Source organism: Vipera berus (assembly GCF_964194415.1).
Source record: "Vipera berus genome assembly, chromosome: 1".
In the NCBI taxonomy this organism is placed as follows: Eukaryota; Metazoa; Chordata; class Lepidosauria; order Squamata; family Viperidae; genus Vipera; species Vipera berus.
Genome location: NC_138202.1, coordinates 64,289,029 through 64,315,175, shown reverse-complemented (window position 1 = coordinate 64,315,175; position 26,147 = coordinate 64,289,029). Strand labels below are relative to the sequence as shown.

The 26,147-nt window shown below is 37.8% G+C and overlaps 1 protein-coding gene across 2 annotated transcripts in view; it reads right to left on the bottom strand.

The window, feature by feature from the left end:
• Nucleotides 1–6,811: 6,811 nt before the first annotated feature.
• SPRED1 (sprouty related EVH1 domain containing 1) overlaps nt 6,812–26,147 on the bottom strand; it is an 82,685-nt gene continuing 63,349 nt past the window's right edge. For both annotated transcript variants that reach the window (XM_081345873.1, XM_081345874.1), the window contains exons 3-6: nt 24,892–25,060; nt 24,147–24,196; nt 13,647–13,805; nt 6,812–9,312 (exon numbers count right to left, since the gene is read on the bottom strand). In XM_081345873.1, coding sequence (XP_081201999.1) covers nt 8,653–9,312; nt 13,647–13,805; nt 24,147–24,196; nt 24,892–25,060 — 1,038 coding nt within the window. In that variant the 3' untranslated portion in view covers nt 6,812–8,652. The remainder of the gene's footprint in view (nt 9,313–13,646; nt 13,806–24,146; nt 24,197–24,891; nt 25,061–26,147) is intronic.

The window sequence follows — 26,147 nt, the reverse complement described above, 5'->3', positions numbered from 1 at the left end:
CACTCACTCATACCCTAGTGCAGGGGTAGGCAACCTTGGCTCTTTTATGACTGGCTCAGGAATTCTGGGAGTTGAAGTCCATGAGTCATAAAAGAGCCAAGGTTGCCTACCCCTGTCCTAGTGACCTCCAGATTGGACTACAGTAATGCACTCTACATGGGACTGCGCTTGAAGAGTATCTGGAAGCTTTGGCTGGTATGGAATGCAGTGTCATGGCCAGTTACGTGTGCTCCTAGAACAGGGCAAGTTACACCTTTTCCGTGAGCTGCATTGGTTGTCAGTTTATTTCTGGATCCAATTTAAATTGTTGGATTTAACATGACAAGTCCTTCATGGCATGAGACTGGGCTGTCTGAGAGACTGCCTCTTCCCAGTTATTTTAGATTAGATTGGGCAGAGAAGGTATGTTCTCTTCACCTAGGGCAGGGGTGTCAAACTCAATTTCATTGAGGGCCGCATCAGCATTGCAGTTGCCCTCAGGGGGCTGGGTGGGTATGGCCTGGGTGGGCATGGCCTACTGGGTGGGCATGACCAGAGTGCATATGGCCTACTGGGTGGGTGTGGCCAGCTCTACATCATTCGCATCAATGGTGCCTATGGGGGCCTGGGCAGGAGTGGGAAAGATCTGAGGGTCTCTGGCAGGAGGAGGGTCTCTGGGCCAGGGCCAAGGCAGTGGGGGCCGTTCCCTCACTGTTTCCAGGATGGCTTCGCGGGCCACATGAAACCACTTCGCAGGCCGGATCCGGCCCCTGGGCCTTGTGTTTGACATGTCTGACCTAGGGCTTTGTGTGTGTGTGTGTGTGTGTGTGTGTGTAAATTTTTTGGATTGCTAACAAAGAATTAAAGGGAAACTGATATGATCATTTCAAACTTATTTGTTCTCATCAGTCAGCCATACCCTTCTGAGATTCGAACCTGGGCCGATTGCACCTTAGGCAATTGTTCTAACCTTTAGGCCACTGGCTCTTTCTCGCTTTGTTAGCTGAGAAGCAAGGGAGATATGTGTTAAGTGTTTGTTAAGTATTTAGAATACCTTGCTTAGGCCCCAAGCACGGGACAAATCTTTTTTCCTGTTTCAGCCTAACCCAAGGCCTTCCACAGGCAGTAGTCACAGCAGTGACAGCTCATATTTGTGTAAATTTTTTGGATTGCTAACAAAGAATTAAAGGGAAACTGATATGATCATTTCAAACTTATTTGTTCTCATCAGTCAGCCATACCCTTCTGAGATTAGAACCTGGGCCGATTGCACCTTAGGCAATTGTTCTAACCTTTAGGCCAAAGTCTCCCTTTAATTCTTTGTTAGCAATCTAAAAAAATTACACACACACACACACACACACAGCTTTTTTTCTCATAGAACGCCCAGAATGGAGTTCCGGTACCTTTTTTGGATGGAACCTTGTAGGGTAGGCAAGGTGGGTTGTATGACATGTGTGAGTTCTGGCACCTTTTTCGTTTACAAAAAAAGCACTGTATATATATTTCTTAAAGTGGATTTTAAGATTTTTTTATATCAGTTATATTATAAATAAGTAGATTAATAAATATGAAACATGAAGAGCTACACCAGTTAATGGTACTGTATAAATAAAGAAGGCTTTTTCTGGCTACAGCTGACAGTGTCATTTTTGTTGTTATAGCAACACGATATGCTAACAGTTTTACCTCTTCTTTGATGCAGAGCATAGAACAGAATTAGGACAAGTGTAACCATCAATTTGGGTACCCAGTTCTGGAGTCTTGATCACCTCTTAAGAAATGGATGTAGCTTAATAAGATTGTTTACTTGTTCCATTGAGCAGCCCCAAAATGAACATCTGTGGAGGAGGATGCTTTGTGAAATGAGATAGGATGAGATATAAAGCCTAGGTGAACATCAAGCATTCTTTCTTTGTGGAATAGAGGTTGTTCTCTGAATAAAGATAGAACCTGACTCATTATTATTCCCAGTTTTGGATGTGCTCTTGTACTTACAGCTAAATGATTTTCACCTTACCTGAGGTCACCCTCTCATCCAGGATTCCAGCCAACTTTCTCATTCAGCAGAACTCCAAAGCTCTTCCTACCCCAAAAGTGACAAATCCTTTTTACCCCTTCTACTGACCTTCATGGGGCAGGTGATTCTCTCTAGAGCAGGGGTAGGCAACCTCGGCTCATAAAAGAGCCGAGGTTGCCTACCCCTGCTCTAGAGCTATCAGACTGCCTTAAGATTTAAAGGGCCAGCTGCTCCCCAGTACAACTTTTAATTTTTTCAAAGGAATTTACATTTCAATGGCATGTGCATTTCATCATTAATTACATTAATTTCCACACGTTAATCTAAGAGCTGTAAGTGTGTGAGACACACGTCATTTCCAAAAATTACCTTTTGTATGCTTGAGATACATAATACCTTCATCAGCAGAAAGGCAGGTTTAATAAATAAATAAAAAAGGCTGCAGGTGTTTGCTAACACATGGTTTTTATGCTTTTAAGTATTCACTGAAAGCTGAATATTTGGCAAGCTCTCCTGATAAGCATGGCCTCTGTGGCTTTGAAAAATCTTACCTGATTAACAGAGGGTAGCATTAAAAAACAAACAAGCCTTGAACTTCATGCTGCTCTCTTTCCGCTTTACCTGTGGCTCATCCACACAAAAGACATCTCTTCCTTGAGCCTTTTGCCCTGCATCCCATTCCGATTGGAAATAAACTGGAAGAACTGAAAAAACACTTCTGTGCAATTTGTCTCCTGAGATGTAAGTCCAGCTGAACTCCACAGAGCTCCTAAAAATCAATAGGGCTTTTGACAAACAGACATATTTCACTGTAGTCTTTGAGAAGTATCACCATTATCAGTGCAAAGGTTGAAATTTGGGAGAACATACAACAAACCTGTTTGGCCTATTCTCTGTTCCAGACTTATCTGAGCTTTAAGATCTTTCTCCTCTTGTCTAACATCAGAGCAGAGGAAATGGTTGACAGGAACTGAATAAAGGTTTTCTTGGTAGTCCTTCTTACCCTTTGGACAGGCTGCCAAGGAGCATCTGGTGAGCTTTCTGATATGCTTTTGCTGCAGGCAAGGATAATTTTATTTAGCAGTGCTTCATTTCATGTTTCAAAGGTGTCAACATCTGATTCCTTGTGCTTTAAAAGATGGGACAAACCTCCCTCACCCTTCACATTAGACAAACTGGTTCCTTCTGCGTTCAGAAATAAATCTGATTTCTTCTAAACTGGATTCTCGAGTTGTTAATAGAGTTGTTTTAAAATAGACATGGAAGAGGGAAGAAGTTTGAAGATTTAAGTGTGTTCTTTCTAATTTCCCATTCATTTCCAAGATCAGTGCATCAGCTTTGAACTACAGTCCTTTTATGCCTTGAACCTCAGTACCAAAGTAATTGCTTCATTTATTCACCTCATCTGTTTGGCTACAGAAATCATTTTCAAAGCCCTTCTCCACATGCCACGTTGTTCTTAAGCATGGACTATTTGTGAATTCTTTTTAGCAGTACGTCCTCGCTCATGGAATATTCCCTGAAGAACTTACTTGAAATTGCTATCTTTTTATCACTAAAGTTACGATGTTTTTATTTTTTCAGGAATCTCAAATTTATCTTTGGCTGGCTTTATTTATTTATTTTTTTAAAAATCTGTATTTCATATGCTTGGCTTTATATAACTGTCTTTGTATGATGGCTTCACATTTTCATCATGGTTTGGATTTATGAATTACAGTATTGTGTGTTCCTGCTATATAAGTGTGCAGGGCACTTGTTTTACAGGCATTGTACAAGGCCTTGCAGAAGGAAACAGACTCATCTTGCCAACTTGGTGGAAATGCTACATAATGCTAACAATTTTCTGCAGTATTTTCCTGATATCCTACTCAGAATAGTCCCCCAAATTAAATGCAATAACCATGACTTCACTGTTTAATGTCCTGATAGTTTTATTCAGATAATTGCAGAAAACATTTAAATTTAAAACTTTTATGTTATTATCCACTAAGTCAACTTCCAAGAGGTGTACTGTAGTAACAAAAGTTAAACTCATATTTTACATTATCTATTCAAGGATAGCCAGTTATATTTTTATACATAAAGAAATACATCTATGGCATGGAATTGAAACTAAAATCTACATTGTTTACTATAAAGATATAGCATTTTTAAAAATGGAAATAATCCACAAGTGAGGCACTTTCTGAGAACATTAGTGAAAAACAAATGGCATTAACCAAAATAAAATCACATTTCCCCCTCATTAAAAGGGGGAAAACTTTATATTTAGGTTACATTGCAGCTCCCAATATAAAGTTTCTTCACTAGATCTTTTTCTGTTCTCAAAGCTAATGACAACTATTGAAATTAAGGATAGTTGGGGCAAAATGCCATTTAATGCTATTTAAGTGGCATTTAATTACTGCACTAAAATGCATATGGACATTTTAACCACACACTTGTAGTTATCACAGCAGAAGTGAAATTTGTGAATTGTAGTGTTATGTAGAAGAAATTAATAGAAACATTACACGTTACTCAAATGAGAATTAAAATTTTCTTCTGTAAAGGCAGAATATGACCTACAGTAATTTAGAAGGAACAAAATATGTGAACCGTCACAACGTACACGTCTTCTGAAATAGCCACCATGGATTAAGATGGTTAACAAAGGTTCTATCCTTGTGTTTTAAGGTTGGCTTTCTCCAAGTTCAACCTTCTCCAGATGTGTCCAGATAGTCTTTGTAGGATACTGGATTGGGGAAGGATATTGTTGTTTTTAAACCTTATATTCCAGCTTTAAACCTTATATTCCAGCCTTACAAAAACATTGATTCAGATTTTGTATCTTTACAGGCTGGACTTGTATGAAAACTCATCATTGGATTTAAAGGAGAAATATGACAAACTTTCTGTGATCCCCTCCAAGAAACATGCCAAGAAAATAATGTTCTGAGTTACTTATTTTTAAATGATACAAGAGAGTCTGGGTATTCATAGCTATTATCTGGGGACATTCTTCAAGAAAGCATTCAGGCTTCCTAGTCTCTTCCCAAACTCCTCAATCAACAATGATCGGGTTTTGGGGGGAATGAGAATAAGGTCAATTAAAGAATATATTAATCTCAGAGGTTAATGTTCCAGAGAAAAACAATCTTTAACTTTTTAAGGTTAGTCTATAACTATTTTTCTTGAAGCCCATGTATGTTTGCATGAAAACATTTTTAAAGAAGTATTAATACTTGATTAATTTGCAATTGTAAGCTTAATATTATCCTTCCAAAAATGACATGAAATTGCAAATGCTAAATAGGAGGGGTTGATCTCCACTGTAGAATCAAATGCCAGAAAATACCTTCTATAGACACAGTCTACTTTGTGAATGGGTACCTTAGACATAGACATAAGGCTTGTCTATTTCATTTCTCTAGAGCCCCCCAAGGTCTTCCAAATAAGCCAGCTGGAGCTTGCAAGCAAACTCTATGACTCATACAGTTACTGTTTCGCTCTCTCTCCCACCTTGTTGCAGTTTTTCTTTCAATATCCTAATTTAGCAGAAAGGGAATTTTGTCACGATTGCTGAACTGATTTAAACCAGAAATTCTTGCTTATATTACCTGCATATTTATGAGCAGATCCTGGTAACTACCTGGGGGAAGATTATACTAAATTAATGCTATGACAATTTCTAAATCATCTCTTTCCAGCAGGTGGTGCCCAAGTAAAAGAGCTGTTTTCATGTAAAATAACCCAGGAAGAACTTTTCCAGGCCTAAAAATATCCTCCAGCTATTTATCAAAACAGGCAACTGTATCTATTAAAAAGTGTCTGAACTGATGTTTTATAAAATACGGCTTTTCATCATACTTTTCTGGACAAAGTAGGGTGAAAATAAAAAAAAACATGAACAAGAAATGCATCCAATGTACAGATAAAACATCCACTGAAATGTATGATTAAACACTATTAAATAAACCTCATTAAATAATAGGAGAGAGTCATTAGATTGTTAAGTTAAAATCTAATGGTTATTCTAAGAGGGAACTCTGCTTCAGTCCTATATTAAATTCCAAACATCTCCAGTTTTTTTTAAAAAACAATATATATATATGCGTTACCTCGGATGATTTCAATGGGGGAAAAAAGAACCTATAGTATTGTGTTCGTATTTAAATGCCTTTCCCAAGAACAGAATTTATTCAGTAATAAAGGATAACACATGTTTACCAGCAAAATACTTAAATGCACAATGAAATGAATGAAGGCGAATATACACGTCTTAGGATAATGTCCTCTGGTCCTGGTGACCGTTCCAGATTGGATCCTGCAACACACTGAAATGCATGTACTCAGAAAAAGTATTAAAACATACAGATTTCCAGTGCTTTTTTTGTAAAAGAAAAAGGTGCTGGAACTCAAACGTCATACAACCCACCTTGCCTACCCTACAAGGTTCCATCCAAAAAAGGTGCTGGAACTCCGTTCTGGGCATTCTATGAGAAAAAAATCCCTGCAGATTTCTATGTGCAAAGCACTACAGGAACCAATGTATTAAGCTGATTAGTGCTCATCAGACATAGACTTGCTGTTCCTTAAAATATCTAAATTATGTATTGTGTGTGCGTGCACACACACACACACACACACAAACGCATGTCCAAAGCACTATCTTGATCAGCCAGCAAGTTCTTTTCGTGGCTATTTGTTGCCATGCCCCACTTTAATAAAAAAGAGGATGTTTTACCCATTGCTATTCACAATTTATGCCGTTCTCATGTCATTAAAGAAATAAAAATTAGGCATTTCTCCCTCTCCCTTTTCCTCTTGTTTGGGGGAAAAAATGAACAGTCTGCCTAGGCAACCAAGTTTAGCTGACTATTTGAAGCATGAAAGACATCCTATGCAAGAGTTTTTAAAGATATAAAATGCAGGAAAGGCAACTGCTGCTGAAGAGTCACCTTAAATTATTTATTCTAGATAAAAGTACAAAACTAGAAAGAAGCTCTTAACTTCCTATACTTATCAATATATTTCTCTTCTTTTCAATATGAAATAATACTTCAAGATGATCTATGTACACAATGTTGTCAGTTCAAGCTGTTGTATAAAATATAAATGCCCCCTTTTAAAAGATATTTTACACACAGTGTTATGTACAATTGTTCAGTTTTGAAGTCTGGGCTCTGGGAAATGTATATTGTACAATGGAAGTGGAACTGTATGATGGAACATGATCCTAAGAAAACAAAGTCAACATGTATATTTTTCTAAAGAAAGACAGATATTAAAAATTGTGAAATTTTAATTTTAATCCAAAAACGTATTAAAGACATATTTTACTCCATTCTCCACACCCTTTAACCTTCTTGAATGAATGACTGCTCCACTGCTTTAAACTTTTATTAATAAAAATCCTCTATGCTTAATTAGGTTATTATGCCATATAAGATAACATTTAGGAATTACCAGAAATGGCATTTAGAACACACAGCCAAATGTTAAGTTAAATATATTCATTAATATGCTACAACTCAAAGACAAAATGAAATCCATTTTCATTCAACAAGAAATAAACTTTTTTTCCTACCTGGACTAGAATTTGTCATATAGCATAAGTTTAACTTGTGGTAGGTCAAATAAAAATAAAATAATGGAAACATATAAAGAAATAACTGGCACCAAGTTGAAACAGAGTCATAAGTATATATTTTAAACAATTTCAAAGTGGTAATTTTTTCTTCCCAAATATCTGTCATCAACAATTTTAGAAGGAAATCCTAAAAGAAAATCTGCTGGCTGTGAGAAAGGGAGGGGTAAAATCTTGCCATTACATTGAAATTAGAGTTATTTATATATAAAAATAAATGTTATGTTCTCATAAGAGCATTAGACAATTATATCTGTGCTTAACAAAACATTGGTCATTCAAGACTACAATAATTAATATTTAAAGGCTTTCAGATTACCAGAATGTACAGAGGAAAATTAATACAAAAATGTAGTTGAAGGAAAATAAGACTGAAAATATTGATTTCTCTATTTGAATAAAAATATTAAGTATTTAAAACTGAGAAATACTATCACGGAATGTGCCTGGAAAACATGGTCCATAACGGCTGAGCTGGAAAGTGGAAGAGAGATTTAACAATTTGTACCGTATATTTTGTTAAATATAAACATTTGTTATTTGTACATAAAACTGTTTCCCAAAACTATTTATAAGTAATTTAGTTGCACTGAAAATCAATTTAATTTTTTCATATCTGCCAAGACATTTAACTTCCTTTAGTTTTCAATCAGCTGTCCCTAGTGCAGGTTTAGTTTTCTGCCAAATGCATTATTTCAAAAGAGCGTTCCCCCCCCATCCCATCACCTATAGCACAAAATGTACAGAGTGCTGAAGTATGGACTGCAGTTTATACTTCTTTCAAAGACCAACTGGAAGAAAAGGCCTTCAGATTGCAAGAACTCCTTCACCACTTGTCCTATGCGCTTAAAAAGTAGATTAGGCATGGCTTGCATTGGTCAAATGCAACAGTTCTTGACACGTCTTCCACAAGAGGCCTTTCCTACAGGGTGGGTTCTCCCTTCTGCATGCCAAGAGCTTCCATGAATTAGATACTTCCCAGCAATAAAGACTTGTCAGCCCATTTTCGCAGTAAACTGCTTCATCCTGCAGCTTTATGTTTTCCTCCACAGCATCCACAGATTTCGCCACAGTGGTGGCACGCTCTTAGCGGGAGGTAGCAGCACATACATGGCGCAATGAATGACAAAGTGACGAGGGCGAGCCAGCGTAAGCAGAACTTGTCGTCACTCGTGTCGCAGGAGCAAGGGTCAGAGAAATCCCCCTCGGAGTCTGACATGCAGTGGTAGAGCATGCTCTCGGCACAAAGCATGCAGCTAACTTGGTATATGCACCTTCTAATCGGGTCTGGAGCATCTTGGCATTTGCCCCGGCTGTTCTCCTCATGGTTGAACCTCTCTTGACAATATATGCAGCGAGAACGCTCACCATCCTCTTTCCTTTTTTTGGATTTTTTTAATTTGATAGAAGGAGGCTGTGTTTTGAGTACCACAGAACTCTTACAATCTTTTAGGGAATTCAGTTTAGGTTCATCTCCAGATGGGTAGAGATAGTCCGATTTTTTATGGTCTGCTTTAGGGCAGTGCAGCGAGGAATCTATTTCATCCCTCTCCAAGTCATTTTTCCACATATCAGGATGCCTATAGTCTGCATAGCGACGTATCAGGATATCACGAGGGTTTATCCGAACAATTTCTTCTTCATCCTGAAAAGTGACGCTCCTGACTGGTTTCTGGGGTATCTACAAAAGAGGAGAGGACACAGAAAGGAAAAGAGAGGCCTTTAATATTACACATAACCATGCTGATGACTGAGTGTGTTACTTCAAACAAGCAAAAGTCACAACACCTTATGTCTCAGGAGAATCTGCACAATTTATTGAATATATCTGCCATATTTAATGTTTATTCAACAGTCCAAATAACCAAGCGTTGCAGTGCTGATAATCCTTATATTAAGTTCACATTCTTTCTCACAGAAAACATTTTAAAATAAGGTACATGTCTAAATATTAAAAATTAACAAGAAGGGGATTATTCTGAAGCACATTTTTTAATGTTCATATGAATTCCTTGAAGGCATCTAAAAATTAGATTGGGATCACATCAAGCTACGGATGATATGCAGTTCTAACATTATTTTAAACTGAAGGAAATGGTGGGAACCCCCTCCCAGTGAATATCTGAAAATAGGAATGTAAGAAAGAAGGGTGAATATTCTGAAGCTTAATCTAAAGCCAGTTTCTCTGCAGATAATAATTTACATTTATACCTGATGCATTTGCATTTCCCTTAAAAGTCCAAATATGCAACTGGGAAGTGTTCCTGGACTTGGCTCTTTTCATTGGAAGAGGAGGCATCATCAATGGCATTTATAGCTTAGACTTCTTGCCAAATGTAATCTTATTTAATGAATTTAATTGCACTGGTGACACAAGTTCTGGTTATATCCCAGCTGAATGCACTGTATAGGAGGCTATCCTTTAAAAAAGTGCACACATTTCAACTCTGCATGTGTCTGAGTATATGTATTTCCGTTTTAATTATATAGACAACCGATTCATGTCTGGAGCCAATCTGTGATATCAGCAGGGCTTTTTTTGTCATAGAATGCCCAGAACGGAGTTCTGGCACCTTTTTTGGATGGAACCTTGTAGGGTAGGCAAGGCGGGTTGTATGACATGTGTGAGTTCCGGCACCTTTTTCTTTCACAAAAAAGCACTGGATATTAGTATTGACAATCTGAAAGTAAGCTTATACTACAACACTCAAGATTCTACTTTCCACTCCATCTGTGAAAGTCATCAAGTTGACTGTTGAGCACACAGCAACTGTTTCTGTGATAATCCTGCAATGACCTTTCATCCCCAAAATCCATATGGTTTCTCTCTTGCTTTTTAAGTACTGCTCTGCATTCCAATGATTTTATTATTATATTCAATAATTGTTTTATCTACTGCTCTTATTTTGAGGATATTAACTGCTCTTCTGTTGTATTCTTTTAAACAGGAAGAGGAAATCTGTTCAATGAAGAACAGTAAACAAAACGTAGTTAGCGAAAAATGAAAATTCAGTAACTGTGTGTATACAGAACATTAATTGAAGAAAATTTATGTGGCTGCCCATATAAACTCTCAGTGAGTCTGGGCAGCTTATAGAGATCAAAACCTATCATAAAGAACAATAAAAAGCAATGACCCCCCCCCCCAAATCCCACTGGTGACAACAATCGAAAATTAAATGTACATGTCATTTAGGCATAGGCAAATCTGATAATAATAAAGGCAGAATCCAGTTTTCTGTCAGTGGAAGCTGCACATCAGTATTTCCTTTTCCCCACCCTATAGGTCTTGTACATGTTCAATATCTGAGGGATAAAAACTGCCAGTAAAAATCTAATTCAGTGAAAGAAACCATCTAATTTTGCTTGAAGTCCACAATTTTGAAGCACACAATTCTCAAACACAAGAGGATTCAGAAAGGCTTTTTTTCTCCCATTTGATTTCTTCTACATTTCTAGCAGTACAATTTCGAGCCTCCACTGCCAGATTAGGAAGGTTGAAAGAAAGAATTTGGTTTAATTAATTCATGTTGAGCTAAGCCTACAACGTTCCTTGTGAACGTGCAGAGGTAAGGTTTGGTGCAGGTGCAGAAGTAAAAGTAACCTTGCAGCTCAGGCTTGATTTATTTCAAAATGCTTTTAGAAGGAAAAAAACCCCTTGATTACTTGCTTAATAAATACATTAACACTTGTGGTAGGAATTGTAGCCAGGACCGAAGAAGTTGTTCACTTTGCTGGCATCCAATGGAAATCCACAAAACCGAGACAGAAATAGCCTTCTAAAGGATTGGCTGGTGATGACAGAAACATCTTTCACTAAGTAAGTTTGCTATAATGTTCTAGTTTATGAGCAAAGATTAAAAAGCAAATAGCCGTCTCCCATCCCTGCCAAAGGCAAAGACAAGATGCTCTATTATAGGGCAGAGCAACCTTATGTTGGGATATTTGAGATTCAGGATGACTTACTTGGCTCAAACTAATGAAAACTACAACTGGTCACTCTTGCCAAATGGTTTAAACCAGGGGTCTTCAAACTTGGCAACTTTAAAACTTGTGGACTTCAACTTCCAGAATTCCTCAGAAAGCCCTGAAGTCCACAAGTCTTAAAGTTGCCAAGTTTGAAGACCCCTGGTTTAAACCATTTGGCTGGCTGGCTGAGGAATTCTGGGAGTTGAACCTCATAGCAACCTTAAATAAAAAAACAATACAAGTTACAGTTTGAGTTTAAATTTGAGGGGGCGTCGGGCCCTAGTGCGGCACACGCTTCTATGGCTTCTGCAAAACCCCACACTAAATGGACCCTGGGCCCTGGTACCTTTCCTGGTCAGATCTTCCGACTGGTGTTCGGGTGGCCGGTCCCTCTGGCGAGCTCTGCAGACCGCTGTGATGTGGCCTGTCTTGCCACAGGCCCTGCACGTGGCTGACCGGAATCTGCAATCAGCGCAAAAATGGTTGCCGCCGCACCCTTTACATCTAGGTAAGAGAACTGCCTTGTAAGTGTTCTCTTGCTGTTTTCTGCTGTGTTGCTGCATGTCGGTTTTCTTGTGAAGCTTGTTGACTTCAGGATCCTCTTCCTCCGAAGATTCCTCTAAGCGCTTGGCCTCCTCGTGGTGGACTGTTCCTTCATGTTTCGTTTTGGCAGGCTGGACTGTTTGGATTGCATCCCCCGGAGGCCTTGTCTGTTATAACTTTGTCTTGAGCTTCTGAAAATGTTAATTTCGGTCTGGCAAAAAGTCTTTGTTGGAGCGTTCAGTTCCGCAGGTCGCAGAAGAGCCGGTCTCGTAGTTGCTCCTCAAGGTTCGAAAATTTACAGAGGCGTGCGGCCTGCCTCAAGGCCGCAATAAATTCTGATGCTGTTTCGCTGGGTTGCTGTACTCGCTGATCAAATGTGAAGTGCCAGGCAATCTCTGACATCTTTGGCTGAAAATGTTCTCCCAGCTTCTTCTTGAGGTCTGTGTAGGAAATCGACTCTAGCGGTGTCGGAGCGAAGAGGTTTTCAGCCAGGTCGAAGGTGGCTGGTCCACACACGCAGAGCAACGTGGCGGCCTTCAGCCCCTCTTCTGTGATTTGGTTCGCCCTGAGGTAGTTTTCTACCTGGGACAAGTAGGAAGGCTATCCCTCTGGGTGCTTGACGTTGAATTCACGAAGTCTTCCGACCTTTGGCATTCTGTATTCGGTTGGTTCCTGTGGTTTCCGATCCTGCTTCCCAAGGCCCAGGAAATGAATCCACTGAGCACGTGGTCGCTAGCATGGCTTGCTAGTCGACCATGGGGGGGGGGGAAATGCCTTTTCCCTCCAGGCATGAGCTGTCTCTCCCCTAGTGGACTTCAGCTCTTTTTGGGAAGCAGGATCCCACCTTCATCACCAGTGTTATGTAGCAGGTTCTTCGCGCAGGAAAGGAGACGAGGCAAGTGAGTTCAACAAAGCTCATGGTTTATTGCTTGCAGGATCTGAACTGGGAATTGGGCTGCAACTAGCAGCAATTTATAGCCTAGCCCCTAGGCGGCAGCCAATAGGTTTAAAGCAACCATTGCCACCTAGGGACAGCCAATAGCAGCACTGGAGACCTGGAGTCTGGGTTGCTGGACAGCCGTTAGCTGCTCCAGCTAACCACGTGTTATTACAATTGATCCCAAAATATAACAGCCACTGTGTCTCCCACAGTTTGTGGAGGGGGAGAGAGGTGAGGGAAAAAACAATATCTGTCATAGAAATTGGGTAGAGGAATCTCCAAAGCACCAATTAATTATGTAAGCCAGAGAAGCGAGTTCAAAACATCTGCTTCTGCTGTTAAACAAACAACAGTTACTCATTATGGCCAAATCATTGTGAGAATTGTGATTTGTTTAAAAGCAGAAACTTCCAGTTTCTTTCCTGACATTTCACATCATTGCAGGGAAACCTCTATTCTATTATGTCTGACCTGGAACAGTGATATTGCTAGACAAAATTCTGGTAGCATTTCAGAGGTATATCTTGACACATTCCATATACAAGTTGCTTTTCATGGATTACCTGGTTTGGCTGGTTGTGGAAGTACAATCTTCTGGTGTTCAAATCTTCAAAGACCGAGGGTCTTATACATAAGTTTTTGTGAGGATCATTGCTTGCTAGAGATTCATGTTGGAAAATTGGATCTTTCATTAGCAAACTTGATGTATTTTCTGGAATTGCCTGGAAAAGTTTAAGATTAAAATACATTGTTAGGGGTTTTTCCCCCTTCACTTCCCCTATATAAAATTAAATCCACCGCAATGTTGTTTAGAACTTCAGTTAGTAAGTTGCATATGATATTTAAAGTACCATACATAATTAAAAATGCACCATACTTCATTAAAATAATGTACATATTATTTTAAATAAATGGAGGTTGCATTTATGCAGCATCAAAATAAAATTTTAATGAATATGCTGGAAGTCCTTTGACACTCAAAGCAGTGAAAGAGGAAGTAAAGAAGAAGACATATTAATTTGAGGCTATCATTCCTTAAAGGTACTTGCTCAGTGGACAAAATCTAGTTTATCAGAGATGCAGGAAAGGAAGCAACCATTCAGATCTACAAATATCAAGGCCACACAATGTGGGTATGTGACCATACAACTGTTCTTATATTTGTCACAAAGAAAACTGCTCTACAACGGAATGAGTATTAATCATTTTTCCAAGCCCTTATTAGCATTATGACTGCTTTGCTTGACAATCAAGAATATCAATCACGATTTCCCCTTGTTCTAATAGCCAGTAGTGGAGTAGAATGATATAGTTAAGAAGTCTCAATTCTGCAGAACAGAGAGTACAGATCTAGATATTACTATAAGTAGTACAAACATTTCCATTATAACTAATGTAACTCTATAAGGTTGATAGCTTTAGGAGTTTAGCCTACTTTTGGATAAATGTCTTGATCATGCCTTAATATATAAGACATCACCGGGCAAAGTCAATGTTCAAAGAATATTGTATACTTGCCAGCACCTTCATAAAAATGAGACATTTTCAATTATTATAATAATCTAAAGTATTTGTTGTATGACCAACACGCTTCAAAATTTAATATGGCCTTTTTAAGTTGAGAAAACTCTATTAATTCAATAGAAGGTAATACTTTGATAAATTCAGAGTTGTCCAACATCCATATTACAGAACTGAACCCAACCTTTGTAGTAAAAATGTTAGCTGTAATTTAAGGTAAAGAGCCAATTAAAATAATCTCTCTTTCCTTTAACACAACTTCCTTTGAAAAGAATGATTGAAGTGGAGATTAATTAGGGAAGTCCCCCCCTCCCATAACCCCCCCTTTAAGGTTTCATATAGAAGTGGGATAGAAATATAATGCATATATAAACAAATAGAATAGACATAATGTATTCCACGGACAAAAAGAATATTTACTTTTGTTCTAAATATCATTTAGAAAATGATTTTAAGTTTAAAACATAGATATACACACACTGACAGAATGGAAAGGAAAAAAGTCAACAACATATTTCAAATATACCCAATTCTTGTTATCTTGAATAAATATGGTAATGAATACAACAGAGCATAAAATGTTTAAAAAAAATCAAAAAGAAATGGAGGGAATCAAGCATCATACAGATCAGGGATATCTTATTTTGTTAGATGAAAAGTAGAGAAATATGGTTTCCAATTAATGCTTCATAAAAAAGGCCATTCATTTAAAAGAGGGGAGCAGAAGTTTTCTCTCACATTCCTGCAACATTTGCTCCAAAATGTATATGAACTTTCAGAATAGATTTGGGGATGCATGGAAGAGCTTTGAGAAAAAATAAAGGAGAAGAAAGTTCCATTCAGAAAACAGAAGTCTTGTGAAAGGCTGTGAACTTAAAATTTTCCAAGGAAAGAATGTTCAAAACGTTAAAAACTCCTGTCAAACCAAGAGACTGAGAAACATAAAACAGGGTTTCTAAAACGCCAGAGGTAGGAAAAGTGCCAAGTTAATAATGCCAAGACACTATAAGCCTTAACCACCAAAAAACCAAATTATTTGAAGGGCTTTAGACATGGCATAAGGGTTCTTCACTAGATGATGAATTTCTGAGATGCTTCAGTCAACTTCTTGTCAATTCAAGAATATATGAGTACCAAGTCTACATTTTATAACAGAACTAGTGATATGAAAGTCACCTGTTCCATCAATTATCAAAGTGTCTCTATAGCAACATTCATGCTGTTAACAGAGAAGTTAGCTGCATACATTATGAATCAATTCCACCGTGAGATGGGCTGTTTTGTAGGGCTGTGCAATCTATTTGGAGGTGCATTGATCAAAGCTGCACTGAGGCCTGTTCTCTATGCTCTGAATGTGTGTATCCCCAAAGGACACTTCATTTGCAATTGCCACTGAAGTAAAGCGGTACCAAACTGAAAAATAGCTGCCATCAGGAAATAGGTATTCAGGGTGGGGAATTCTACCTTATCTGTATGAAAATGATTTTTTCACAATTTCCGTTTTCTCAGAATGCAGCCGTTGAAGGCTATTCTAAAAGAGCCATTAAGATCAAGCAATCAGCATAGACAAAGGGAGATAGTTTTCTATCAAGTGTAACTGCTTTGATCCAATGAATTCTTTCTTCGAGGTCAAAACATGGTTGATTTTAAAAAATCAATACAAGTGAGGCTAAGACACAGTCCTATTTGTGGTGAAAGCATCTGTTAATGTCCCATTGAAGAAAATCTAGCTGCATTTAGGATCTCGTTACTAAAGCTGGTAGTTGTGCTCACTTCAGCAGCATACACAGACATTACTCTACTTATACACTTTTGATGATGCAAACAAATGTGTCCACAAACTCCAACGTAGAAGGTCCTGGAAGTTGAGAGAAGATTATTTTACAGGATGCCACATAGGCATGTTTGCTTGGGCTTGCAAACAAAATGGACTTATACACAATGTAACTTGTTCATAAAGTTGAGCACTGTCCGCACACTAAACTCGGTAGACTCAATTTATAAGTATTGGCCAACGTAAGCATTCCTGCAGTCCTCAGAACGTGCAGTGTACTTATCCTGCACTGTAGCAACATATTGGCCTATATGGTTTTAAGCATCAGGAAGAACTACAGTAATGTAATGTAAATTATTTACTCTCCATTTTAGACTATGAATTTGCATGGGTTTGTTCCTAAAAAAACACCTTAATAAAACAGTAACAAAACAAAAAATTAATCAGGAAACATAATTCCAACAAGAGGCCTAACACAAGTTGTTATCATAGTGAAAAATAAGCCAAAACAAACATTTTATAGTAAAATAACCTTGCCCCATTAATGTTAATTACAGTCTCTATCTCACTATACACAAACACAGATATACCTGATTCTTTTCTACTGCCAAACCAATTATACACCTATATTCAATATCCTTCATTTGCAACACTGGCGTAAGCTACCCATTATCACCTGTAAAGGAATTTATACCAGTTTTTAATGCACAGCAGAAACCTGGTTTGCTCTCAGCTGCTGGTATAATAATTACTGTTCTATGGTTGCTAAGACATACTTTGACTTTTTTCCAAGACTATTAAAACATTTCTGTGTGCACAAGCAAAAGGATGCTGGGTAAGAGCAATAAAATGATTCCAGCTGTAGCAGTCCAGCAGAACTCAAAGCTAGAAGACAGCTGCAGAGAAAATAAAAAACAGATTGGGATTTGCTCTTCTTCAATACCTCCTCTCCACACTTTTCCCAGGATGAAGCTTGGAGGAGAGAACATTGTGCTCTTCTGCAAATCATGTTCAGACAGTAATTTAAGAAGTGAACTGAATATAAGGGATACCAATGCTGTACTCGTTTACCTTTTATAGGATCTCTCACATTTTCTAAAAGCGTTTTACTCATCAGGCTCCTTCTTCAGAACACATTTTAAAAAAGAAACATCCAACTTGAAATTAGCTCTGCTTTATGATTTCACAGACAGCAGCGATTGCTTTCAATGCCAGTAACAGTTTCTCTCCAATTAGTTGCATTCTTCTTGCCCAACATACTGAATAGCTTCAGAAGCAGCCTATGGTCTATGAAATATTTTATAGGCATTTAAGACAGAACGTTTCCCACATAAATGGGTGAACAGCATACAGCAGTTTTTCTTTCTTTAAGGATCTGAGTGCATTACTAAAGGTGCCACCTTTTGTCTACTTTATTTACAATAATATGAACTGGTTCTCTTTCATAATGTAGGATTTCTGTCATGTAAGGATATTCAGAATCATGGCCTAGGGCAGGGGTAGGCAACCTCGGCTCTTTTATGACTCATGGACTTCAACTCCCAGAATTCCTGAGCCAGCCAAGCTGGCTCAGGAATTCTGGGAGTTGAAGTCCATGAGTCATAAAAGAGCCAAGGTTGCCTACCCCTGCCCTAGGGTCTCTGTTGCTGCTCAAATCAATGAGAATCTCCTTACATAAAACCAGACATAGGTTTTATGCATAAGTTACCTCTCAATCAAACACTAATACTGTAAGAGAACACTCATTTCAGATGCTTAAGAAGATTAGGCCAATTCCTTAGGAGAACAAGCATAGAGTATGATGTCTTGCTGTTTTCTGGCATACTCAGAAAGCAAGCTCAAAATAGAAATTCTCCTGACCCAACCACTAAGTTACACATGAAAACAGCCTTTATTTCACAACAGCTGGCCAGCATTTTATGATAGGGTTCATAAGTAACTCCCTTATCCAGATGTTCAGAGAGAACAAATATATTCCCCACTGGGAATATATCTTTAGCAGCACCCCTTTACTGTAGCTACAGCAAGTCACTGTTTCCCAAGTTTTGTAGATCACAGAGTTTACACAAATCCTCACATCTTCCTTCCCACAAACATGGATAGAGCGATTCATGAAGATGCACCCAAGTAGTTAAGGAGAAAAAATAATTCATTGTTTTTCCTTTTAGATTAATGATCAGAATTTAAATACAGTGTTATGAAAAAGCTTCACTGAATCAACTTAAATTAAAATTAAAAATGCCAGATCATTCCCTCTACTGTCGATTGGAATTCAGTTCAATCAAACTGTATATTTAAAATGATTTCTGAGTAAAATCCTACAGAGTATCCTTGTACCGACACACTTTTAAGGAATCATGTGTGGAGGCTTTCGGATACCAGATTCAAATGGGAGAAAGCACTCCTTCCAAGCTTAAACCACTCAACAGATTTTAGCTACATGTTTTTAAAGTGGGTTTCAAGTGTCATATGTAAGGCTGCTGGCTGCAGAGGTTTGAAAAATAGAGGATGTAAAGGAACAAAGAAGAAATGCTTTTCCAGATTCTCCACTGAGAGAAGATCTGCTTTTAATTTTATTAGCCCTGCAGATCCTATCTATTGGAACATTATTTCTTTAGGAGTGTGCTCGTTTGGGAACTTCTCTTCTTCCAAATGTGACTTGCCAGAAGTAGTTTACAGAGACCTTACAAAAATCAGTGAAACCTACATCTCTTCCTTTGGCGTTGTGAACTGGAGGCAATTTTTACACTATGAAGATAGTTTTGATTATTGTTTGAGGCAGGTTAAAAATCCATCAGGGATTATGAAAATAGTCTATAATTTATCCCAACAGTGCTGAAGACTATCTGTTTATGTTCAAAATAAGCTAGTAAGATCTAAAAGATCCCCGAATTTCATGAAGCAAATTTTGATGGAAAGGAGTATCTTGCACAGGGAAAAGATTCCCATCTCTTTCCAGGCTAACAAAAGCTCCTGGGAAGAGGCTCGTTGAATACAATTTTGTTACACTTAGATTTGAAAGAGTTTTAAGCTGTGCTTTTAGGACTGGTTCCCAATTCTGCCAACCCTTCCCTTTTTTCCCCTCAACCATATTGGGTTACCTGACAGTAGTCTGCTTTTTAACTGTATTAACTGGATATTTTTAAATACAGATAATCCTTGACTTGCAACAGTTCGTTTAGTGACCATTCACGGAAAATGTGACTTATGACTGTTTTTCACACTTATGACAATTGTGGCCTCTTCATGGTCACGTGATTAAAATTCAGATGCTTGGCATCTGACTCATATTTATGATGGTTGCAGTGCCCTGATGTCATGTGATCATCTTTTGCAACCTTCTGACAAGCAAAGTCAGTGGCCAAGTCAGGTTCACTTAACAACTGTGTTACTAATGTAACAATTGCAGTGAGTCACTTAACTGTGGCAAGAAAGGTCGTAAAATGGGGCAAAATTCACTTAAGAATAGAAATTTTGGGCTCATTTGTGGTTGTTAAGTCGAGAACTACCTGTAATCAATCCAAAACTGATTTTGGTTTTCCAGCTACACATTACATCAATAGCTCAGTAGTCATTCCTGGTTCTTTATTTAGTTACTTCCAGCTTAATTCTCAGCCCATAAAAAAAATGTTGCTTATCATTCCAAGTTCATGGCCTTCTACTTGGCAGGACGTCATTTCATTCCATTTCTATTACTCCAGTTCCTGTTCTTCCTGTGCAACTTCCTAGTCCTTCCGATCTCATAATACCGTCCAAATTAGTGTTGTCTATTTCAAGACTCACGATTTCCTTTCTAAAACAAATACTTCAACACAATTAAATTAAAACAAGCTTGATCAATTACATTAGTGCTTCCTTCAAACTCAATGTTTCTTTTTAATACAATGCTTTATCAAACTAATTGTAACTTAGTGAGTTGAAGTATTCATATTGCTACACAACGTGTTCATTTTAAATATGATTTTCTTTTGTGGTTTTGTTCTTTATACACTCTTTTATTATATCCAGATCTCTTTCAGCAGTCTCTCAAAAGACTGCTGCATTATATTTCCTTTTATATTTTAGTATCTTCATATGATGATCAAAATATGCACATTTTATTTGAATATTGGTACAAAGTAACTGATTTTCTAACAGATAAGTCATGCTATGCTATTGACACTACTTGATTGTCAAAGGTTTGCCATATACATAGTGATACAAAGAGAAGACATAGGGGTGCTGGGCTCTTCATAGACAAGCAATTTTATTTCCAAGTTTGCACTTCTCTTTACATATAAAACACAGTGGAAAACAACTTTCTTAGTCTCTAAAAATTGCAGAAAGCAGAAACGGTAAATGTATGATAGGTGGTCCAAAATATTTGCCACAATTTACACTGGGTGATATTAAGTATTAAGCTTCAGAGGCCTACAGATTTTTCCCCCCTTATTATCCCCACCACAAGGAAGTAATCACCCAATAATTGTGAAGCAATTAAAGTATGACTGTTGGTCTTAATGCCTTCCCAGAGCTTTTATACACATTTTTTTCTCCTTATCTTTTAAACACCCCCCTCCCCAATGAGCCAAATTATAGCTATCACTATTTTGTTCCTGACTTTCAGCAGAATATCTGGAAGGCACGAAATGGTTGCGACTTCTGGCTGCCTGCTCTTGAGCCAAGGCAATGAAAATTGCGGCCATAAATTATCTTACCAGGAAGTTAATGTGATTGCTTCTTTATATAAAGGTCTGCCTTGCAAATACATGTGATCTATTATTGAACTATGAATACACCCACACCCATACCCTTGGGGGTGGGGTGGGGTTAGTCCAATACTCTAATCCATATTCAGGTGTCTGTTTTAGAACTAATGGGAAATCAATGAATCTACCAAAGCCTGAAAGCCTGGATATAAGTGAAAACTGTGGAACAGATTCCATTAGACCAGTTTAAACATTCAAACTAGAACACATTTAAAGGTGACAATGCAGACCCCGCCTTTTGCAAAAACAAAAGATTTATTTTCCTTCTCAGATAATTTCACCTTTATAGTTATATTCTATGGTTGCATGTTGGACACAGTACTTTGAAAACATGATATAAAATGCTTGTTTAGTTGCCTGAAACATTTATTTCCTTTTCAAATATCATCAGTAAAAACAGTTTTAAATTTGGAAATAAGTTTCAGTTTGTTACCAAGCTTGTTATGAAAGCTTGTTCTAAGATACTGGCTTTGTTTTTGCTTTAATAACTCTGCCAATTTTTTGCTTACTTAACATTAGTTGTTTGTTGCTTTTTGGAAGAAAGTACTTTCATCAAAGATTCACTGTTTGAGGGTTTTTTTTCTCTCTTGATACTATATATGCAAACAAGAAAGCAGATGAAGGGTTCAGGATATGTATTAAAAGAAAATGTTGATCTTCTTTGTTGTGTCTGTATTTTTTTTTTCCTTTTTGCCTTATTCCAAACCAGAATGACTAGTTTAAGTAAGGAAGTGTTGTATGTGTAGCTAACAAGGAAACCTCTCTTGACACCAGTCAGGCTCCCTGCCTTACCAAAATTAATCAATTTATTCTAAAAATTGGGAATCAAGTATTATAAAGCACTAGTATCATTTTTATTTTCAAGATTTGTAGAGATATTCCACATTCACATTTTGAATAGTAAAAATGGTGGCTGATAGTAGCCCGGTTTTGAAGGATGCCTACCTGTTCAGGAAAAAAAATGGCATAAGTGGATGTATTAACAATTTAGAAATTTTAAAAGGGATGACAGAAACAATTCTCTGTGGATATATGCAAGTTGCTTTCAAAAACCCAAACATGTTGCAAGATTCTTTTGCTTACTGACGAAACAGGCAGTACCAAAAAGAAAGACAGCTACCTACGATCCTCAGAAGTTCAAGATCTTGGAGAAATCTTGCATTGCCCAGAGTGGTAAAAACACAAAGGGAACCCTGGCAAATTATGCTCAATTATCACGCTAGTGTATATTCAGTTCATACAATAAGAGTAGAAAGAAGAGAGAGCCCCCTGCGGTAGCAGGTGTCAGCAGTAAATCTTCTCTCTCCAAAAATGTTAAATGCTTTTTCGGGAATTGGTTTGCTCAACAGAAGGCTACATAGACATAACTCAGCTGGATTCTTTTCTTTACAGCAGGAAACAATGAGGTTGTATACACAAAGATTTGCCTGCTGCAGTCTTCATATGGGTCACTGCTCCAGGGTTTAAATTATAGATTTTTTCCAACCCATGTTTCCCAGTCAGAATCTCTTGATGGTCTTGAAAGGATAGTTGTTTTTCCCTAATGAAATCCATAAACTTTATTCCTGTACGTTCCTAATTTTTAATCAAATTCTGGCAAAAAAGCAGCATTTTAATGTTGCTTTTGCTCTCAGATAATCCTGACCACCAGTAATACCATTTCAGTATAAAGTTGGGATACTAGATACTGGTATACATGAAATTAAAACAAAACACTTTTCTGAATACAGGTAATCCTCAACTTACAACAGTTCATTTAGTGACTGTTCAAAGTTACAATGGCACTGAAAAAAGTGACTTATCACCATTTTTCACACTTATGACCGTTGTAGCATCCCCACGGTCACGTGAATTACAGTCAGATGCTTGACAACTGGTTCGTATTTATGATGGTTACAGTATCCTGAGGTCAGGTGATCATTTGCGATGTCCTGACAAGCAAAGTCAATGGGGAAGCCAGATTCATATAACAACCGTGTTACTAATTTAACAACTGTGGTGATTCACTTAACAAATGTGGCATGGAAAGTCGTAAAATGGGGCACAACTCACTTAACAAATTACTCACTTAGCAACATAAATTCGGTTGACTCAGCCTTCCATCCTTCCGAGGTAGGTAAAATGAGGACCCAGATTGTTGGGGGCAATTAAGCTGACTTTGTAATAATGCTGCTTGTGGGGGGAGGCGAAAGCCCTAATAAGCAGGCATATACATACAATGAAGGCTATTGCTAAGCACATTGATTTGTGCTTCTTAGATTGTAAGCCGCCCTGAGTCTTCGGAGAAGGGCGGGATATAAATGGGAATTAAAATAAATAAAATAAATAAATCATAAGTTGAGGACTACCTGTATTCAGAACAAGTACATTAGGAAACTGAACCACTTCGTGTTCACGTTTGGGTAAGTCTTTTCTATGAAGTGATAAGGAAACATGCATCTTTGCCATTTAAGCCTAGGAAATATACTTCTTATTGACCATTGTGTTAAGCTTAGATTGAAAATTTCATTACTGTGCTTACCTTTACTGTATTATGAGCACAGCTTTTATCATGTTGTTTCTGTAAATTCCTGACTGTTCTGATAGGATTAGGGTACCAAGAAGACATTTAAGAGGTAGAAACATTGCTGCTTTGGGGGCTAAACCCTAACACTGAAAACACAATATCTGAAAATCTTGCCTTGTTAAATCCCACATCCATAACAATATGTTACCACCATCACAGTTTCTGTCAATGAATCATTTCTTTTCAGGGATTACAAAAGTTAATAATTAGCTTGTAGACCCTGTCACTCATGTGTTTGCAAACCACACTGGTTCGTTAGCAGCTTTAATGGGGACAGGTAATAGTTGTGCAAGTCCCTAAGAATAAAAGATGTCCACCAGCCTGATCACAGGGCAAAACTGTCCCAAAACAGTTTTTACCCACGGATAAAAACGAATGTAAGTATCTCTTTTAGATTAAGAGTTATTGTAATTTCAGTCAATGTAATTAACATAGTGGACTGGAAAACACTTACTGGAAAGCCATCTGCAGGCACTTCGATTTCATCATGTGAGGTCAGACAGCCTATGGGTGAAAGACACAAGCATCAAATTTTAACTTGGGTTTATTTGTTTTCTAGAGATTCTCAGTAAGCATAGCACCAGAGTTTTATAAGGAATATTTATATCATTATAATACAGGATATAATAAAACACATTATGTGAGGAAACACTTTAGACAGCGGCATATTTTGTTTCCATATCCTTTTCCTGGTAGAAAACAGGAATATATCTATTTTAATACACTGATTTTGAATGGAGATTGCTCTGTTCCCAAAAGTCACCCTTTGAGGACAAGGGACAGTTCGCATGTTACAAAGTTTGAGACAAGGACCAAATAACTTCAAATGCCATGGCGTGTGCCTGTTTACAAATTGAGTATGGACATTGCTCCATTCTGTATAAGGGGACAGTGAGAACAAAGTATTTTTGAAGGAAAGTAAAACTTTGTTGACTACTGAAAGTTGCAGGGTTTTGTTTTTTTCCCCAAATAAGATCTGGACTTTTTTTACTGTTAAACATACTGCTCTTTTTTCTTCAAGACTTTAGCAAGCATTTTCCTTTTGCATATGTGCACATATATATCAGTGATACTTTTTGGCTTTCATTCTTTAAAACTGGCAGTAAGTAGGCTAGTGAGAGCAGATGAAATGAACAACTAAAAAGAAAAAAAGGAAGGTGTAAGCTTTTTAAACAAAACAATCCCTGAATAATGCATACCTTGAGATATATCTTCAACAGCCCTACGAATTCCTCTATCAAATGCTCTTGCATCAGCGGGACTTTGAAATGTGAGGCCAAATTTTTTTCCATCAATCTTCCAGTGGTGAAAAGTTGGCGTAACTTTATTGTAAATAAGCTGCTTCTTTAATGTACACTCCAAAACCACCTGAAAAGAAACCAAGTTAAAAGAGGAGGTTACTATAGAGGACTTGTGTGTTTTTGTGTATTTAATTTTTCTTCTATTGAAGCTTTTCATAGAAAAAAGGAAACAAGTCATAGCATAAAAGACCTAATTACTAAAATATACAATGCAAATTTAATCACAAAGCTCTAAAAGCTAGCACCAAATGCCCCTCAGTTTAATAACCTATCCCACCTATCCCAAAATTTAATTAATGTGAAATCAAAAGCAGAAAACAGAACCATTTACACAAAGAAAAAGGAAGCTGTATAAATGGGAACCACCATCAAGATAACCCTGGTTTTTGGTCCCTGCCAGCAAGTTTGGCTACACCTGAACAGAAGCACAACAGTCTGTAAAGTGAACTGATTCTGGACTATTTAGGTTTGTAAATAACATGATTTGAGAGAGACAGCTTTCACAAGTGATAAAATATTGGAATAGATTGCTTGATATGCCCATGTGCTATTCCTGCTTTGCAACCTGTATTGGTTGCCAGTTTGAATTCTGCTTTTATTATTTTCATAAATAGCTCAAGGCAGCGAACATACCCCACACACCTTCCTCCTCTAATTTTCCCCATAACAACAGTCAGGTAGTTCGGATTGAGAGAGGGGGGGAAGAGGGAGGGAGGGAGACTGGCCCAAAGTCACCCAGCTGGCTTTCGTGGCTCAGGTGGGACTAGAACTCACGGTTTCCCTCTTTCTAGACTGGTGCCCTAACCACTTGACCAAACTTGTTCTAGGCAAACTGCCAATCTTGCTTTTCAGTCTAGGGCACCTGCCTTTTGGAATGAGATTCCTCCTGAAATGTGGGTGGCTCCCGCCTGAATGGTGTCCTGCAGATCCTTAAACACCTGGTTCATCTCCTAGGCTTTTGGCTAAGGTGGTTAGGAGCCACTGCTAGGGATATGATACTTGTTTTATGTATTGACTGGATCTGCCATTTGTTTACTGTTCTAGATAGATTTTCTTTGTTATATTGTCCTGTTCTGTGAGACACTCAGACTCAGTCTGGAATTGGGTGGTGTCTAAACTGAACGAACAAATGAATGAACCTATCTTCTGAAAAC